The 19,311-nt window shown below is 31.0% G+C and overlaps 3 protein-coding genes and 2 non-coding genes across 7 annotated transcripts; 3 read left to right on the top strand and 2 right to left on the bottom strand.

Annotated features, from left to right (window-relative positions):
• The first annotated feature begins 723 nt into the window (after positions 1 to 723).
• On the top strand, positions 724 to 1,762 carry LOC123195980 (transcription factor bHLH162-like). The gene is made up of 3 exons (XM_044609857.1): positions 724 to 937; positions 1,029 to 1,370; positions 1,480 to 1,762. The coding sequence occupies exons 1-3, from the start codon at positions 776 to 778 to the stop codon at positions 1,621 to 1,623; spliced, it is 648 nt and encodes a 215-aa protein (XP_044465792.1). The 5' UTR covers positions 724 to 775; the 3' UTR covers positions 1,624 to 1,762.
• A 4,455-nt stretch (positions 1,763 to 6,217) lies between these two features.
• LOC123197104 lies at positions 6,218 to 6,305 on the top strand. Its single transcript, XR_006497805.1, has one exon. It is a non-coding gene; the product is annotated as a small nucleolar RNA R32/R81/Z41 (small nucleolar RNA).
• Positions 6,306 to 6,369: 64 nt separating this feature from the next.
• Positions 6,370 to 6,462, top strand: LOC123197103. Its single transcript, XR_006497804.1, has one exon. It is a non-coding gene; the product is annotated as a small nucleolar RNA snoR31/Z110/Z27 (small nucleolar RNA).
• A 1,206-nt stretch (positions 6,463 to 7,668) lies between these two features.
• On the bottom strand, positions 7,669 to 11,553 carry LOC123195802 (dihydroorotase, mitochondrial-like). Of its 3 annotated transcripts, XM_044609645.1 has the most exons (9): positions 11,404 to 11,550; positions 11,221 to 11,314; positions 10,965 to 11,119; positions 10,677 to 10,858; positions 10,002 to 10,138; positions 9,195 to 9,360; positions 8,937 to 9,053; positions 8,146 to 8,306; positions 7,669 to 8,059 (listed from the first exon to the last, which is right to left on the bottom strand). In XM_044609645.1, exons 2-9 carry the CDS (start codon positions 11,248 to 11,250, stop codon positions 7,865 to 7,867), a joined length of 1,143 nt encoding a protein of 380 aa, XP_044465580.1. In that variant the 5' UTR covers positions 11,251 to 11,314; positions 11,404 to 11,550; the 3' UTR covers positions 7,669 to 7,864. The 3 variants fall into 3 exon arrangements, with proteins under 3 accessions (XP_044465580.1, XP_044465581.1, XP_044465579.1); XM_044609646.1 differs by having other exon boundaries at positions 10,677 to 10,840; positions 11,221 to 11,553; XM_044609644.1 differs by having other exon boundaries at positions 11,221 to 11,550.
• A 3,084-nt stretch (positions 11,554 to 14,637) lies between these two features.
• Positions 14,638 to 17,459, bottom strand: LOC123195848 (wax ester synthase/diacylglycerol acyltransferase 3-like). The gene is made up of 5 exons (XM_044609711.1): positions 17,243 to 17,459; positions 16,601 to 17,164; positions 15,275 to 15,628; positions 15,066 to 15,203; positions 14,638 to 14,958 (listed from the first exon to the last, which is right to left on the bottom strand). The coding sequence occupies exons 1-5, from the start codon at positions 17,414 to 17,416 to the stop codon at positions 14,794 to 14,796; spliced, it is 1,395 nt and encodes a 464-aa protein (XP_044465646.1). The 5' UTR covers positions 17,417 to 17,459; the 3' UTR covers positions 14,638 to 14,793.
• Between the last annotated feature and the right edge of the window lie 1,852 nt (positions 17,460 to 19,311).

Here is a 19,311-nt window from a genome sequence, read left to right as displayed (position 1 = left end):
ATTAAAAAATGTTTTTACGGTTATTAAAAATTCATATATTATATTATAATTAAATAATTTTAAATTAAAAATAAAATAATATTTTATATATAATTATTAGAAATTCAAACATTAATCTAGGGGCACATCAACTATAAAGTGCTTGACAAATATTAATAGAATAGAGTGGATTTAAGGTGCACTTTTGCAATTAAGATAAACCACATTGCCATGGCAGGGGCCCATTGGGACACATAAATCTCAAATAGAAAAATAAAAGAGATAAGTGAGAAATTAAATTTTATTTATAAATAATAAAATTATATCTATTTATTTAAAATATATTATTAAATAATAATATAATTTTAAATTAAAAATAAAATAATATCTAATTAATTAATATTATATGTGTATGCATGCGGCCCATTTATCAAAGGATGTGTGAAAATCTAATAAGATATAATCACCCACACTGCTTTCCAGTGCGAGAACTTCCAAATAGAATATCTTTTGACTCTAAAGGTGCGTTAAAAAGAAAAAGGACTTATTCAAGCACTTTCCTGGAAGAAGATATTGAAAACATACGTGTAAATATTGTTGCTGGTGGTAAGATTCCATACTGGTGGCTGATGAGTGCAGTGTGACGTTTCCTCACTGACGTACACTTGAGTACCCCAATGATTTAACTAATTTTAGAAGGTACCCTTTTAGATGGTGATTGCTTTGCGTATATATGAAGATATGCCATGTGCCAATATGCAGCAAAATTTAGATAGATTGTTTGAAATTTGATTTCATGGGATATCTAATGCAGAACTTGGAAGGAAAAGATATGGAGAGGAAACCAAGTTCATCTTCCACAAAGATAGAGAGGAAAATCATTGAGAAGAATAGAAGGAATCATATGAAGAACCTCTATAATAATCTCACCTCTCTTCTCCCTAATCAAAGCTCCAAGGTTTGTCTCTCTTTCTCTTTTACTTCAAAATAAAGGAATATTTTTATATTTAGGTGTATGTTTTGAAAACATGGGTTATATCTGTATGCAGGAATTACTGCCACTGCCGGATCAGATAGATGAAGCTATAAACTACATAAAGAGTTTACAGGGAAAGTTGCAGGACTGCAAAATGAAGAAGGAAAGTTTAATGGGGAGAAAAAGATCACACGCCTGCATAAATAGTCCTGCAACTTTGGCAGCAAGTTCAAAAGCACCTGAAATTCGGATTCATGAGATGGGTTCTACTTTAGAGGTAGTTTTGACAACTGGTGTAGATAATCAATTCATATTTTATGAGGTTATTCGCATTCTTCAAGAAGATGGTGCTGAGGTTGTAAATGCCAATTGTTCAACAGTCGGAAATATGATTTTCCAAGTAATTCACGCAGAGGTAACTAGCTAACTAACAATATATGATCTCAATTCCTATATTCTTGTTATCTCATATATGTTAAGGTTGAAACTGAAAGTTATAGTTTTGCTGGGCTTGTTTTGTGCAGATGGGAGATAGAATGTTCAGTTTTGGAGCAGCAAAAATAACTGAGAGATTAAAGCAGTTTGTGCTTGGATCCACAAGTGAAGCAGAGTTATATTCTCCAGAATTATGGGACTTCGAGATCGACCCAGATTGTTGGGATCTCTGAGTCCTGCTTTTAATATGTATTGAGATGCAAATCCAGATAGAAGTATCAATAGTTCAACACAATCTTGGAAATTTCCCTGAACATGTGTTTTCCTTTCTTGAAGACCATGGTTTTAATATATTTTGGTAGTTGACAGCAATTTTTTTCTTCTTTTTTTAAGCACCTGAAACTGATGACGACGCGAAGAACACATGGATATTATTGGTGATGTGAAAAAATCACGGCCTGGAGTCTTTGCCTTTTATCATTTGTCCTGAAAGGAGCCAAAATGAAATTGGTAAAGGTGCTTATTCCTAATAGTCTCATCCAAGGCAAGAGGCAAAAGTCCAAAGAGGAAATGTGTTGAATTTTGCTTTCTTTTATTGATCTCACAGGAGAATAGCGACAAAATATTCCATCACAAATCAAATTTAGTGGTTCACAGCATAATTCGTAAAGCAATAATAATTTGATTGACGCTAATTAGGAAGAGACAAGTAATAAACACCGTCTAAGCTCATAATGTTTTATAACATGAAGATGATCCACCAAAGACTTTACATAGACTTAAGTACAAATTGTGTACCATATTTAAGTTCCACAGTGTTTGTCAAATACTCGTACAAATATTTAACATGGAACGAAATTAAGTACAAGTAGTAATGAAGCACAATCGCTTCTAAAATGTCTATCACATCAAATGAATGAAAAAAACAATATAGGCCGAGAGACTTACTCCCACCCAAGGTTTGATGAAAACGTAAATTCATATCCGTTAATTATCAGAAATCTAAATATCTATTATTTTATTAAAATTTACTATTAAAATTAAGAATGAAAATATCATTTAGCTTAAATTGTTTTTAAAAAAATAAAAATTTATCACATTTTTCCTATTAGGTTTAAAAACTAATAATTTTCTTCATCTAAAGTTTGATAGAAGAAAAATGTCACATTTTCCCCTTTGACCAAACTAACAATTTATCACAAAAACTTCTGCAGATGAATCATTGGCCAACCTTCGGTTGACCGACTATTCATCTTCTTTTGATAGACTGGAGGGCGCATTGGTATGGGAGGTTGGTCAAAGAACAGTCACTAGAGAAGGAAAGGAAAAAAATGAGACCATAAGGAAGAAATTGTCACTTTTCAAATTTTAGGTGAGAAAAAATTGTTAGTTTTTAAACTTACGAAAAAATGTAAAAATTTACCCTTAACTCTAACAGTAAATTTTAATGGAATGATAAATATTTAAATTTTTAAAAGTTAGCAAACATAAGTTTAAGTTTTCACCAAACTTTGGGTTGGAACAAGTCTTTTGGCCAATGATTTTTATATATATATATACACACACACACACACACACATGAACATAATTAATCAAGTAAATACATAATCAATTTTGGTATTTGTTTGATTGTTGTCCTTGGTGACATGATGACAAATTATGACCATTACACAATAAGTTGCACCCACTACCTTTGGCGAATATGCATGAAGATGATGCATTGGGCACAAGGGTTAAACTCCAATAATTAAGTCTAGTATGGTCAGAGTATTGGCATTGACTAAAATAATGTTTATGAACTTTCTTTCTATGTGATGGTAGTCTACTATGACTTAACAGTCAACTTGCACATTGGTGTTCCCTTTATGGGGGGTTATCTAAGAAAATGATTTTCTAGATGAATTCGTTTTGATTGATCTCCTAATGGATAAACACTTTCCTTATAAACAATCTGTAAGAATGTGATTAAGTAAAATAAATGCCTGTATAAGGAAATTAATAAAAATGTTGAAATTTTTGGCAAGTGCAAGTCCTTTACAGTTAGTCAACAATGTCAATATTTTCTATTGTGAACTTCATATTTATGAACATGTCCAACTACTTTTTCATTGGCCCATAAGGCAGTTGAGCATACAACCATCTAAAAAAAAAAAATTAACATTTGCTATTAGTAAATGCATAAGAAAACAAAATAATCCCAAGTAATATGATTTAGGAATTTGTCCTTAAATTACGTGCAATATTTTGCCTATAACATTTTTATAATGTTCCCCGAATGAATCCCATAGGCATGGTAATCGACAACATACAAAAATTTTTTGCTAAGACTTTAAAGGACTCGGTGATATTTGTCATTATTATATTGTACCAAACTCCACTAAAATGAGTACACACCAATCTACGGTACCCAATGTTATTTAATTAACCAACTACGTCTAGGTTAACATCATAAATCCTTTATATAATATCGTCAAAATCGGAGGCATAATATTTCTTTAGAGTTTTCCAATATAAGATACTGAGTATCATTGTCAGGGTTAACCTCATTATCTTTTATACTTAACATGTATGTTGACTTTAAGATATTGGGCACAATAATCATGGTGGGCATTAGGAAAAATATTGGCAACAACAACTATAATGGTTGGTGTTGATGTGAAATAATTGACAGGTTAGGAATGTCACCAATGCACTCATGTATCTCCCTCATAAATTAAGGCCACATCTTTGTTTCTTTTTTCTATTAATATTGAATATCAACAGTTAAATCATATTACACCCATCTTTTGTTACGGTTATACAAAGTGTTTCGTAAACAAATAATCAGAAGATAATACTTCTAAAAAGCTCTTACTGTGCACCTTAATATGTGTCACTATGTTGGGGCTATGTTACTATCAGGTTGTAATAGTGTTCAAGTGGAAGCAGGAACAACTTATTTGATGAACCTCTCAACATATTTAAAGCTCAATTCTTTGCACACCATATTTGTGTGTATAAAATATCAATCTTGTGTCATTCTACAATATCAATGTTGATTTCTTTTAATATATAAAAACAACCAATTATGATAAGCATTGTTTTTAACATTTGTCTTAGCGCATGTGCATTGGCCTATCTATGATAGAGCATAATTTGATCTTAATGACAAATGTGGGTATAATCTAAGCGGCACAATTGGAAATAGTCACAACTCTTAATCCTAATTGCGCGTGCCTACCATCGACATTGGTTATACAAACATTTGATCTTCTATCGAAACTTGGTTAACTGTAAAACCTTGTATTGAAACCCATTTTCTAATATATGTCTTTAAAATGCATAATGTAAAATATCTTTATTGTCAAATATATTATGTACTTTAAAGTCATATCATCTAAATAGAACATAAGTAAACAAAAAAAAAAAAAAAAGGTAGGAGTAATGATAGGTGTTATCCCTCCTACACGATTGTTTTCATTATTCAAACAATTGTCAAACAAAACTTTAATAAACCAAACATAATATCGTATTTTTAACTAAAATTCATAACAATAACTAGAAATTGATGAAAAAATAATTGATATTAAAGTTTTTCAGTCTAGAAGCAAATCACTCTTACTATAATAATTCTTTAAATTTCGAATGCAATTTTTGAAAAGAGCAGTGTTATGTAAACCCACTTTTAAATACACAGATGATGTATAATCTATAATTAGATGTTATTTTATTTCTAATTTAAAATCATTCAATCACATAATAACACATTATTTATATATCCAATTGTGTGCTTAAAAGTGTGTATACATAATTATATTGTTATTTAAAAATATAAGAAAAACTTAATAAAATGTTTAATTACCTTCATAAATACAAATTTGTTATCTGATTCGTTGATTTGCAATTAAATTTTTGATGAAATTATAGTTGAAAATGATAAGTTGAGAATAATGTTTACTTAGTGTTACATATGAGGATAAAGAAATATTATTTAAATAATAAAACTATGTGTATTTATTTTGAGTACATAAATATGTATACATTTAATATGTATTATTATGTGATTGAGTTACTTTGAATTAAAGATAAATTAATACATAATCATATGATGACACATAAATGAGTATATATTTGTGTACTCAAAATGAGTATACGTAGTATTACTCTTATTTAAGTCTCTTTGTTATATTGGTATAATCACTAGAGTATTAGCTAATATTGCATACCCGCTGGTAGAAGTGGCAATAGGTCAAATCGGCCCATTAGAAATATGAGGCTGACTATTCGATACAACTTTATATATATAAAGTTAGGTCGATCCCTCTAGTAACGAGTCTTGTTGGCCAAACCGTAACAGACTAACCCATTAATTTAAATTAAAAAGTAATTTTTTCTATTATAATTATTATTTAATTATTTTAATAATTATAAAAACAGTAAGTGGCTAGACTGACTTATAGGCCTTGTGTCTAGGCCCAAGACTCTGCCCAACTACTACACTAAGAAATCGGGCCAGGCTATTTTTCCATACTTCGGGTTATCCTGCCCATTTTAACCGTCTACCCAATGGCTATGTTAGTTAATTTCTCTTTTATTTATTTTTCCTTTTATATGCATTTATGTGAGTTGCCCTTCGTCAATGAGACTCTGGAACCAAACAGGGGAAAACCATAACCAATAACAAACATGTGCCTGTTACCAAACAGGCCAAATTTTAAAGTGCCTTCTCTAGGGCTTCTGGTCAAGCCTTCTTCCTTATAATTAACAATTTATGTTACTTCGCCGCCTAAAAACTCTTCTCACTCTTACGATTTGTGAATAATTTGTCTTTGTATTTTTTACTTTCAACCATGAAAATGAAGAAAGTAAAGCACGGGTGATGATTAATTCATCTGATCAAAATCATCTCTTTCGCTACGTTCTTTCTGATTCATGTCTTTTGTTTTCATTGTTTACTTTTAAGTCAGTTGGGTTTGCTTAATTTTTGAGAGATTAATACCATCAAGATGATGAAAATCAGAAAATCTTAGGACACCTTCTGACGCAGTTCCACCTACTGTGTATGAGAAAGATTTTCGTCTCTGATACTTGATGTTTTCTTCTCTTTTCCTTTTCTGGGTAGTTACTTTCATTTTAAAATTTGGTATTTCTTGATTAAATTATTGTTAACCGAAAGCAGTGTTACTACCGTAAATGACACGTTTTCACGGTAGCATACCTGTTTTAATGTTGCTTCTATAGTCCCTGTACCTTGCTGGAAGAAGTACTGGTGCAGTTCATTGCGACTCACAATGTGCTTGACGAAATTCCTGGCTGTTTTCTTATATTTTAGTTTGGCCACAGGACAATTTCCCATCTCAAGTATTCTCATATCTCTTAAAAGTTAATAAAGATCTAACTCTTTAAATATTTTTTTTCTTTTTAAATCTTAAAAAATTAATAAATTCTCTAGTAAGATAAATTTAAAAAAATGATATTTTTTCATTAAAGTTTAGTTTTTAAACTCTAGCCTCATCTCTTCCTCTTCCGTGATTGTTCTCTCATTATCTTTTTCTCTTATCAATAATTGTTCAAATTTTTAAACGGTAAAAGTTTGAATGTTGGAGAGAGAGAAAGTATTATGAGATATTCGTTGTCAACGTTGATATTGAATTAGATGTCAGAGACTTAAAAATTAAATCCTATAATTTTTTTTTTTTTAAATTTAAGTTAGAATTTTTTTTTTAATTTTTAAAATTTAGTAAGGAAAAATAATATTAAATTTTAATTTATTTTTAATGTTACAGTTGAAATAATAAATTTATTATTAAAATTATTAATTTTAATTATTTATTCTGGATATTTAAAATTTTTAAAGGTAAAAAATAAAAACTCAGAAACAAGAACATTGGATGGGATAAGTCCTTCAGCCTTTTAGTTTTACCTGTTATGATCCAGTCCACCGTGCCTTGGGGTGCCTTGTCAATTAGTGTGGTTGTTTAGGCCTGCCACTTGGTGTGGTCTAGTTGTCCAAGGAGTTGGGTGAAACCGCAAATATAACGGCCCTTGATAAACTTAAATTTATTGATTATTTATTATTAATATTACAACATATTTAAAAAAATTATTAATGAATAAATATGAAAAACTTAAAAGATATTATAAAAAAATAATTAAAAATATAAAATTTATGTATAATACGTATAATTTTATTATATATCATTAATCTACTAAATTATGTATATATATAACATTGTTGAAAAACAAAAATGCATACAATTTAGCTACTTTCATTAAAACATGTATATACTTCAGTAAACTGAAGAAAAATGTAGTCTTTATAATAATGCTGACCAAGCTGCGTACACTAAAAGACTCAAGTGCATAGTAAAAAGAAAAATTCAATTGATTCTAGCAGAAACATCTGATACAAATCAACCATTTCATAGAACAACTATTCTGTGTTGGCAGAACAAACAAATGAACAGAAAAATCTCTATATATTATTGCAGTATATCAAATGAAGGATGGCTGCCATTCAAGTGTATTGCCTGCAAACATTGGAACGATATCTCCGAATGAAAATGAGAAAGCCTCAGGCACCTTCCATGAAGCTTTTCTCAATTTAATCTTTGATGTATTTCTTGGAAGCCCATAGAAGTCTGGTCCATTGAAACTTGTAAATGCCTCTAGCTTGTCGAGGGCACCCATCTGAAACAAGGGAAAAACAAGTCAATATCATGTAGGGTTTTGGGTTTACACATTTGACAAGGACTGGACAATGAAAAAAGGCATACCTCTTCAAAAACCTTGGCATACATTGACAATGCGACAGGGGCATTGTAAATGCCAGCACATCCACAAGGACATTCTTTTTTCCTTCTCTCATGAGGAGCACTATCAGTTCCAAGGAAAAATCTTTTACTTCCACTGGTAATGGCTGAAACGATAGCTTGCCCTAGATGGGAAACAAGGCATGAGATCAAGGAGGGGAATTGAAAAGGAAACGCGAAACTGATACATTCTCATACTGCACAAGAATTTATAATTCACAAAGGACGAGACAGCAATGATAATTCACCATCCATCATTTTTCCCAAAAAAGGTCTACATTTCTATAGAAATGACAACACAAAATAGTCAGATAAACCAGTCATAAATTAGGATATTTAAAAGTTGGTGGGGAAAAGAAAAACAGTGTACAATATTTCTTATACATGATACAAACCTAAATTTAGGGTAATCCTGCACTCGTCTAGCTATTAACCAGACATTAACCCTTAGTTTTCTGACATAGGCAGTCCAAAATGATATATCACTACCAAGTTCATGTGTCAAGATGTTATTTCTGTCACTGAAATGTATAGTATAAGAAACTATTGTTCTGGTAACACCATATCTGTCAGGTCAGGTGCATCAAAACAATGGCACACGTGTGTTGGCCATTTACAGGAATCCTTATAAACTTGTGTTGTCACAACTTTATGTGATTTTGAAGGACTCTAAATTACTAAGCCAAGAAGTTCATCGACCAATAAAAGAAAACAATATATGATAAAGAATATCTAAATTGCCGGATGGAACATACTATGAATCTCTCTTTTTAGTACCGGAAGGCAATAATTGTGTGGCTGTAGTCCTCCTTGAAAGATAGAATTTCTATTGAGAAGAAGATGCTGTGGAGTAACAGTGGCTGCTACAAACCCTGAAAAATATAGTTTCAGTGAATTTTGTAGATCTAAAAATGCAATCCAGTGAAGAGACATTTTCTTTAACCCATACAAAGAATAAAAATGGAAAGCAAAGGTTTAAGGCAAAACTTTTCAATGAAAAAGAATCTGCATACCCTCATTGCAAGATTCAACAAATTTAACAGCATCCATAGTAGTTATGTGCTCCATCACAACCTTTAGCTTTGGAAGCCTTTCAATCAGAGGTCGTAAAATGGTGTCAATGAAGACCTTCTCACGATCAAATATGTCAACATTAGGATCTGTAACCTCCCCATGAACCTACAAATAGAATATCAAATGCAAATTAAATTTCATGGGGAAAACATCTTCCAAAATGGGCAAAGAAAACAGAAAAGGGAAACACCAAAGTGGAAATATACAAAACCATATCGTATATGGTACCATACCAATCCATGTTTTAAGGAGAAGCTCAAGCCTCAAACTTCACAAGAGCTGCTAATTATATTTGGACTTTCACGAGTTTTGAACATTTTGACCAGATTTCTTTGGCAGAACATTAACATGTTCAATTTGTCAATTCTTGTATACTTTGTAAGGTTTTAAAGATGGGAAAGTTAAATAGGACTCTCCACCATGGACTTATTGGTTTTCCTTGTTTGTAAGTCTTGCATCAAAACATAAGATATAGAACTACAAACCAAAATTAACAAAATCCAAGGCAGACAGTCAATAAGCTACACCCCAAAATCATGCCAAATTCTCAACCTTCTATTCAAAAAAGCAATACCACAAATAAAATAAATTAAAAATTATGCCCATTGAACTTTTGATCATGTTTTCATTTGCAAGGAAATTATTGTCAAAGCATAATGCACTATCTAATATGAACTTATGGACACTACTAACAAAGTTATAGAAAAAGAAGCCAAGGTAAAATTAGTTTGATACAATAAAATTACCAGCAATGGCATATTCTGCTCAGCCATTTCCTCAAGAACAGGTAAACATTTCCCAAATAGATCCGTAACACCATCTTGAGAATTTGTTGTAGCACCAGCAGGATACAACTTAACAGCAAATACAACCCCACTTCTTCCTGTCGAAGTGATCCACATCATCACTCAAACAGTAAGACATATTTACCACCCTATGTAATAGATGAAGGAAGAAACAACTATCATGAAGCCTTAATTCAATTAGAAAGCCTCCAATTCCAATAACAAGGAACTTATCTATATGCATCATTCCTGTAATGATAATTAGAACTTTATCCTCCACTATTGGGTTTTAAGAGATCCAGAATCAAACGCATTCAACTGCGAACTTCAAAGTTTTATTACCTATCAATTCTGTGAGACATTTAAACAGTCTAAAAGTGAGAATTGTATTAGGAGAAATTAATATCATAACCCTTCTTAAGCTATAAGATTAATCGAAGTGCATTGTTTCTGTCAATAAATTTCAATTGCAAAGCCAAGAAAGACTAAGAGATTATATCAATTAATGCAAAAAGCCTTATAAACTAGTATCCAAACCATATTTGAGTTGAACCAAAAACTGTGAGAAAAAAAAAATTATAATCTCCAAATTTAACACAATAGGCATGCAACAACCATACAGAAAGTTGTACTCACTTGCAAGCTTGATCTCATGGGGACTAGTGGTATCCGTCAAATAAAGTGTCATAAGTGGAGTGAATTTGCTGTCAGTGGGCAGAGCTTTCATGATGGATTCACGATAAGCAACAGCAGCATCTGTGCTGGTGACGGGGGGTTTCAAATTTGGCATTACAATTGCCCTTCCAAAATAATTTGCACTATAAGTGGATACAAATACAATGATCAAAACACAAACATGCAGTCATAATTAAAAAAATAAGGCAATTAAAACATTAAAGAACATTATTTTAAAAGTAAAATAACCTGTGTGGAACAACAGCTTTAAGAAGGTCACCATCTCGAAGGTGAAGATGCCAATCATCAGGTTGAGTTATAGTCAGCTCCATTCTCAACCCTTTGTACTTTAACTGCTTGGAGTGCTTAGTCCCAGAAACCTTTGCAACGGGTAACTTCAATGCCTACAAAAATACAAAAAACATTACAGCACAGTATCCGCAAGTACAAAAATATACGCCATTACGTTCATATAAAAGTAGTAAACTAAGAAGAATATACGCACTTCGCAAGGTGGGACTAGAGTCTTTATCATTGTAAATCTCCCGTCAAGCTTGAACTATCTCTGTGCTCAGAGAAAAATATTAACGTTCTAATACCTTAAAAACAAAGCAGATCTAATTAAAATTTGAGGGTTGGCCTTAACAACAACTCAATGGTGAAGTTGAGGGATAGTTTTGTTACAGACATTTTTACAAACAGGTTTTGCGCGCAGGCGAGAGCACGCTCTGCCAGCTCTTGACCTTTTGGTACGGAGAAATTTTGTGCAGTATCTGACTACGGTAAATATAAATTTCAATTAAAATTCGGAAAATTCATTAAAATCACCAAAATAAAAAACGTTCAGCTCTACCGGACAAATGATAATACGAATACAACTAATTTTCGCCAAACTACTTCCATTTTATATATAAACAATCAAACCCTAAAATATTCAAAATTCTTATTTTCACACCCTTACTGAAATGTCAACATCATGGAGAAATAAGTTTGTTTAATCCAAATATTTATATAAACGTTAATCCAAAATTTTATTTATTTAACTATTCAATATTGATTTTTAGTATGTTGAATTGATTTAATAATTTTAAATACATTTCAAAAATACATATGATAGAAATGGTTGAAAAATAATTTTTTAAAGTAGAAAAATATTATTGGTAACTGATATTTTATATATGCGTACTTAAATGAAATTTTTTATATGTATAGTTTTTGATATTTTACATAAATGGAATAAATTAATATTTTACTTTGCAAGGTAAGTTGATATTTTATAGTGTGGGTATAAATTGTTATTTTTTCAATATTAGTATAGGATATGAAAAATGAAATTTTTTTATATAATTAAATTTTTTAAGATTATATTTATATATTTAGTTATGAAATTTTTTATTAATTTAGTTACTAAATTATATTTTACCATTGTAAAATTTATTGATATATCGAATTTTATTATTATTTTGGTTTAATATAGAGAAAAATTAACTAGGACAAATGGTAACAGTATAAAATTCGTTAGAAACAAAGGAAAAATAGTAAAAATTCTTGTGAACACAATGTTCGAAAGATTAGTTTAATTAATGAACAAATATCTCCATGTTAATCGTAAACAAAATCATATTTAGATATGTATGAAACTAGAAAATGTCAATAGATAAGGTATAACAAAATCATGGGTGATAAAGATATTGATTGTCTTATTAACATTTTTTAGTAGTTTAGATAATGCATTTCAGTTTGACAAGTGCCCCTAAATTTCCTTAACTTAGATCAAGTAATGCCTCCATGCAAACAACTTACACATTTTAAATGTTAGGCACTTAAAATATTATTTACTTAACTTCAAATATTTATCTTTAAATTGACTTTTGGTGTCAATTGTACCTTGATCGTGCTCTCTATGCATACAACTTTGTAGGCTTGTCTTGCATAAGTCCACTTTGTCAAACCTCTTGCCTTTTGTGGATGTATATATTATAGAAACTTAATGGGTTTTCTATCGTAACAGCTTTGACTTAAACTGGTATGAAATGCATGCTTGTTGAGTCTTACAAACTATAAACAGTGAACATTTGGGACCTTGGTTTCTTCGGCATGCTTATGCTCAACAATATGGAAAACATGCATAAGACTATTCACATGCCTTGATATGTTATAATGCATTTATAAAACTCTAAAACATGTCACAATTTTTCTTTACCTCTAGCATGCCCTTACATAAAATTATGTCATGCATGGACAAGTCATACCTTAAGTAACTTTGATAGCAAGTCAAAACATAAATGAAACTTAGCATGACATATTTTACTTTACTTTCTTAACTTAGCTTAAGTCCATAAATCCAACATCCTCAATTCTCTCTTAACTATACCTCTTGTCCTCTCAAAGCTCTAGAGATACTGTAAGAGATCTTAGATAGGTTGAAAACTAACATAAACTAACTTTAGCAGTGTGATGTTGTATGTCGTGATATTCTCTTTTTCATATCGCAACATAGATTTTCTATCTATGTTGGATTCACATTATGTCATGGTGGCACTTTTTCAATGCCGTGACATAAACTTTATGACATTATATTTTCCACTAAACATAACTTTAAAGACGTAATTCTTTGGGTTTGCTTCTAGGGTCTCGCCACTAAAGAATAATTTTTGTACTGCGGCATGGTCTTTTTGCTCGTGATAAGCTGGGGTAGCAAAAAACTGTGCTGCGACATAGACACAAAACAATCTGTGTTTCAGTTATGATTACTCAAAACACATGACTTTGCTCTCTCTAAGCTCACAAACATCATACTATGGCCACACATGGCATACAGATGGGAGATTTTCTGGACTATGAACTACACCGAATATGGAGGCAAACACAGTCTTAAACACCATGGATAAGAGATGGCCAAGACGATGATCCCAAACTTAGGGCGAGACATAAAAAGAAGAGTAAGTTGAAACAGCGAAAAGAGATAACTAATAGAGACCATGACTTCTGCTACCAAAATGTAGAGTTTCCTCTGTTTGTTTGGAATGAGCGTTAGATGTGAACTTGTAAATGGACTACAAAATTTTACACAATGATGAGACACACACGCCTAATCACTTTTTATCGATCATAGTCAATGTTCATTACCCTTAGTTACTCTTCATCACGGTTAATTAGTCATTATTTATCATAAATTTTGGAGTTGAACATTTTTGACGAAACGTACATTTTTTAGTTGTATCCATATAATTTATAAAAAATTGTTAAATTATGTATTAAAAATGCAATAAAATTATATATATTCATTTTAAATATAAAAATATATATATATTTATATGTGTTATTATATAATTAATTAATTTTGAATTAAAGATAAAGTAACATCCAATTATGTGATGTTATATATAAATATGTATATATTTATATATTCAAAATAGATACACATAATATTATTTTTAAAAATAAATTATTCTAATTAATTTCCCTCGTGAAGCTGTTCAGTCTATTGATTAAGTCATACCGGGTAAAGCTAAGAACTCAAACCTCAGTTCTTGTGAATAATACCCCAAAAAACACATCTTGCACAAAAATTGCGAGTAATTGGGATGAATAATATTGAAACTGTTCAAATTATAAACTTCTTAGATTTTATTTGTTTGTCTTGCTCATGAAAAATATTTACAAGAAAGAAAAAAAAACACGTAATAGTATTGACTCATGTTGCATGAATAATCATGTATTTATGGATACGATACAAATAAAAAATGATATGTATAATGAGATATATCGAATTAATATGATACAATGAACGTATTATATGATATGATATAATATATATAATTAATATAGATCAATATATTTTTTAGAAGAAAAAATGATATATTAGTAGTTTAAAATTTTAAATTTTCACGGATGTTTGTTATATTTTAAAAAATGATGATGTGTCAATTATAGTTTTTATTATTTATAAGTCGTATCATATGATATGATACGTAATTCGATAAATAATACAATACACGATTGAATTACCACACATATAATTTGTTTGAAATTTGCTTACTTAAGAGTAAAGAGCACTTTTAGGCACGTCGTTTCCTTATTCTTTTGGCTGTTGATCAGTTTTTTGACATGCAGCTTTGAATATCATCTGGAATGCTTTCTCTATGTAAGACTTCAACTTCTTGGCATCGATGAAGTCTTTTTCTGCTCCCACAGCAACTCTGAGCTCTCCCATATAACTTACTATAGCTATGCAAATACTCTGCAATTCATCCCATCCATTACTGCTTTAATTTCTTGACATTCTTGATTAATATCAAACTCAGCTAATTTATATATATATATATGTAAAATAACTGAAGTACATACCTGAGGTGCACCAAGCACTGTAAAGTACAATCCTCTAATTGGATGATTAGCCAAAGACAATTTTTCTATTGGCCCGATAAGGTTTGTGATTCCCATACTAGAATTCTTTAAGGTATTGTGAATATATTTAGCTACTGCCTGCAACACCGAAATCTCATAATTAATTATAAAGCCACATTATTGTAAATTTTATAATAATACATACGCACCTCAGGGCCTCTAAGTTTCTTCAGAATCTTAAGAAGCTGACCAGTGAGGAAAACGGCTAAAGAGTTTTTCTTGACATTGATGATTTGTTGAGCTCTGAAAACGAACTCCAATGGATTTGTAGATGAAGCTTCGGCTAAAGGAGGCATGGCTACATGCAAGAAGGCAAAATGGTTCCCCCAACGAGTCTTGGCATTAGGTTTAACCATATCTTCTACTGATTCGTAGCTTCGAAAAATCCTGGTATTAAGCAACACAAGTGCTGTGGATTGTGCTTTGCTCGACTCCTTACTTTTCTCTTGCATGTACAACCGAGACCCCAAGAAGATTGCTCCGGTAATCACATCATTAAGAGTCTGTCATCATCAAGATCTAGTCATGCATTAAATATTGATAATCACCTTACATAAGATTGAGTGGGAACCAAACCAATCGTTATCTCTCCTCCCAACGGTGGCATTAATTTTCTCTGACTCTCAATATATCATATGGTGCACGTAATCAGACACCCTATATGATATGGAGTTCTCAGAAGTAACGTAGATTTTTGGCCCATCTTTGGACATCCCATCTTAAATTTTATTAAGTGAGCCTATGTTTGTTCATGGTGCCAACCATAAATTTACATTTAATTTGTTTAAGTCATTTGAACAAACGTAAGCATCTATCTAATCCTGTCTCAGTCTTTTAATATTAAATTGGACTTCAAAACTTACATGTTACATTCTTATATTAATAGACTACAACAAATTTAATAAAAGGTAAGGAAAATTTTTATTTCAAAAAATTAAAAATTCGTCTTAAATATTTTAAATATTTCGTCTTAAATGACGCAATAATAATCTAGGATCACCATATAGATAAATACCACTATAAAAATGAATAACACCTAAATTGAAATCTTAATTATATATGGGGTTATATTTTTTTATTTATTTTATATAAGAAAAAGTTTTAAGAAATTACCAATAATATTATGTTGATGGGGCTTTAATAATCATTTAATCACCTAGAAAACAATAATCCCTTTGTTATCATCAAAGGTTGTTGTGAATATGATTAATATTATACATATTTATTTTGAATAGATAAATAGATATATATTTATGTATATTATTACGTAATTAGATATTATTTTATCTTTAATTCAAAATTACATAATCACATGATAACATATCAAATATATCTATTTATATGCTCAAACCGGTAACCACAGTTTTATTGGCGTGAGCAGTTATTTTTCATTTGTCAATGGTGGTGAAGATGAATGCACATGTTCAAGTGTAAATGAAAACAGTAGAAGTTAAGCTTTATATTATTAACAATACCGCTCCAAGGTTGGCCTTAATTTGCTTGATGTGATCAAGCGAAAATCCCATCGTCGCCATGCTGATTGGCCGGAACTCAACTCCATCATCCCCGGATCTTATTGGAGTTTTATCATCTTCAAGTACAGTACTCTTTCTCACGCTCCAACAGAAATCTGATACAGTATTAAATACCACAGAGAAAATTTTAGGCAAAATCTTCATTAAGCTGGTGTTGTTGGAAAGTAACCGAACAGAAGGAAATGTCAAAGGAAGAGAAGGGTCATCAGCCCTTTGTAAACAAGAAAGAAGAGCTCCCATTAAAGAGAAGCCATCGCCAAGCGAATGGTGAAGTTTGAATATTAAAACACCAGCTGCAGTGGTTGTAGGGTATTTGAATATATGAATTTCCCATAAAGGTCGAGATTTTGCAAACGCTTCCATTCCTATTTTGGAAATATATTCATCAAGATAGTTGTCATAAGATTCCGGTGAAAGTCCAGCCGGAAAAATGGGCACGTTTACATGATCTTCCAGCCTAACTTCCACTCTCTTCCATTGTTTCTCTCCATTTTCATCCACAACCTGTTGATAAATTTCCACAGAGATTACTAACTATATATATGTAGAACAGACTGGAAGGATAGCGAAGAGATTAAGTACCATGATAGAGGAGAAGCGTGAGTTGATGGGAAGAAACACATCCTTTAGTAAGGAGGTAGTTTGAGAATCATCAATTGGTATTTCAGATTCAAGAAAACAAAGAAGAGAAAGCGAAAGAGCTGAGCTGTTCAAGTATTGTCCCGTGGGGCTTACAGGTTCTTTCAGCTCATCCATTGTAGGTTTGCTTGTTTGAGTCTATCTCTCAGCTAACCAGAGAAACTCTACTCTTTATATAATTTGATGGACTGCCTAATTGATTTGATTGAACATGGTTGGCTAGAACCTGCCTAATACGTACAGTTGGATCACTACGGTTATAATATAGCTTTAAAGCTAGCTCTTGCGAATTTCATCTTAATTTACAACTAGCAATATTTATGCTTCAACCCAAATTTGCTGCTTTCCCATACTTTTACCTGTTAAGTTCGAAAAACTTGAAATTCGATCAATAAAAAATTAACTTAAGTGGAAACCATAAGTTAGAAGGGCATTAAAATAAATGCGCTTCTCTCTTAGAAAAATAAACGAATAAAATATTTGTTTATTAAAACAAAATCTACGAATCAATTAATTTGGGCGGCAAAATTTCAGGGTTGTAAAATGCCACGTCGTCTCTGTCATCGCAATTAAAGAAAATGTTGCACTAGTACTTTAGTTTGTTTGTCACAATTTTTACACGTGGCAAAACGTTAAAATATTTAAGTATAAAATATTTTTAAAAAATATTAAAATCAATTAATGCGACGACAACAATTCAGGGCTGTAATTTTACGTTATCTTCTTTAATGGTGAAACTTGGAACACATGAATAACATATCCGATTTATTGGCACGTCAGGCTGAATACCTCAACAATTTACGAAAGTACATTGGCATGAGTAAATGTGATCTCAACACATGTGCTGCGGAACCAAAATCCGCTACGAACAAAGCTTCTGACTATCTTCAAACTTTGTGGGCATCTTAAATAAGCATGAGATCTGACGGCTTTAATTTTCTGACAAAAATCAGCGGCTTTGGATCACTTGTAAATGCATCAGCCAATAGATTAGAGATTAACATTTATATATTTGAAAATTTTGGGCAAATAAAAAAGTGATTATTAATCTTGAAATGAATAAGGAAGTGCGACTTGTCCTGCAAATTTAAGGGAAAGTGGAAAAGGAAAGTAATCCTTTTGGCCTTTCATTTTCCATTTCCTTTGCGACGTGTGTATATAACAAGTGAACTAATTCTAATGTTTCAGAAGTTTAGGGTTTTTTGTTGTCGAAATTTAGTAAGGTATCTTTTTTAGGGTTTTTTTATGCTGTTGAATTGTATGTATGTATATATTCATGAACTGATTTTGATGTTTTTTGAAGTTTGATTTGTTTTTCTCGTCTGAGTTGGTTTGTTTTTGTTGAATTGTTTTCATTCTGTATAAATTTAAGTTTCTTTTTGGAGTCTACTATCTGTTTTCATTGTTTCTTTCTGCCATCTATTGATGTTGTAATTCTAGAATTCTCATTTCCATGTAATTGCATCTCCAGAATTCTCATGTTGAAGTTCATGTTGCATTTCTAGAATTCAACATGAATGCATTTCCATGTTTTCCATAATTGCATGAATACATTCATGCTTTTATTTCTATAAACTGATGTTGCTTTTATTTCTAGAATTCTCATTTCCATGTATTCTAGAGTTCCAGATTTATGTAAACATAAATATGTAATCCAATCTTACTCTTCATGCAACCCAACAATTCAGACCCTTTATTTTACCTAAAATGCAATTAACATAAAAGAACAAATCACAACCACAATAAAGAATGCAAAACTTGAGGAGCACCGATTTGGTAATCACATATCATACATAATAAAGGTTAAATTGGTAATTTAAATCATATTTTTTAATTAATAAATTTAAATAAGAAAGTATTTTGATCATTTTAATGAAAATGGTAAAATAATTATTTAAAATTAAGGGTATTCTGGTTATTATTAAATACAAGATGATAAAATGGTTATTTAAACCTTAAATTAATTGAAATTATTTAAATTAATGCTTGATGGATAAGTCTTTAGATTTTTC

The sequence above is a fragment of the Mangifera indica genome, chromosome 14 (assembly GCF_011075055.1).
Source record: "Mangifera indica cultivar Alphonso chromosome 14, CATAS_Mindica_2.1, whole genome shotgun sequence".
Classification (NCBI taxonomy): Eukaryota; Viridiplantae; Streptophyta; class Magnoliopsida; order Sapindales; family Anacardiaceae; genus Mangifera; species Mangifera indica.
This window is presented reverse-complemented; position numbering and strand designations above follow the sequence as displayed.

Excerpts from the sequence above, each read along its gene's own strand:
- LOC123195980 (XM_044609857.1), top strand. The coding sequence starts at position 776 with ATGGGATATCTAATGCAGAACTTGGAAGGAAAAGATATGGAGAGGAAA. Across the intron at positions 938-1,028 it reads TCCCTAATCAAAGCTCCAAG|GAATTACTGCCACTGCCGGA; the intron begins GTTTGTCTCTCT and ends ATCTGTATGCAG. Across the intron at positions 1,371-1,479 it reads TCCAAGTAATTCACGCAGAG|ATGGGAGATAGAATGTTCAG; the intron begins GTAACTAGCTAA and ends TGTTTTGTGCAG.
- LOC123195802 (XM_044609644.1), bottom strand. The coding sequence starts at position 11,250 with ATGATAAAGACTCTAGTCCCACCTTGCGAA. Across the intron at positions 11,120-11,220 it reads CTCTAGTCCCACCTTGCGAA|GCATTGAAGTTACCCGTTGC; the intron begins GTGCGTATATTC and ends GTATTTTTGTAG. Across the intron at positions 10,139-10,676 it reads CCATGAGATCAAGCTTGCAA|GAAGAAGTGGGGTTGTATTT; the intron begins GTGAGTACAACT and ends TCACTTCGACAG.
- LOC123195848 (XM_044609711.1), bottom strand. The coding sequence starts at position 17,416 with ATGGATGAGCTGAAAGAACCTGTAAGCCCCACGGGACAATACTTGAAC. Across the intron at positions 15,204-15,274 it reads AGAAACTTAGAGGCCCTGAG|GCAGTAGCTAAATATATTCA; the intron begins GTGCGTATGTAT and ends TCGGTGTTGCAG. Across the intron at positions 14,959-15,065 it reads CAGTGCTTGGTGCACCTCAG|AGTATTTGCATAGCTATAGT; the intron begins GTATGTACTTCA and ends GATGAATTGCAG.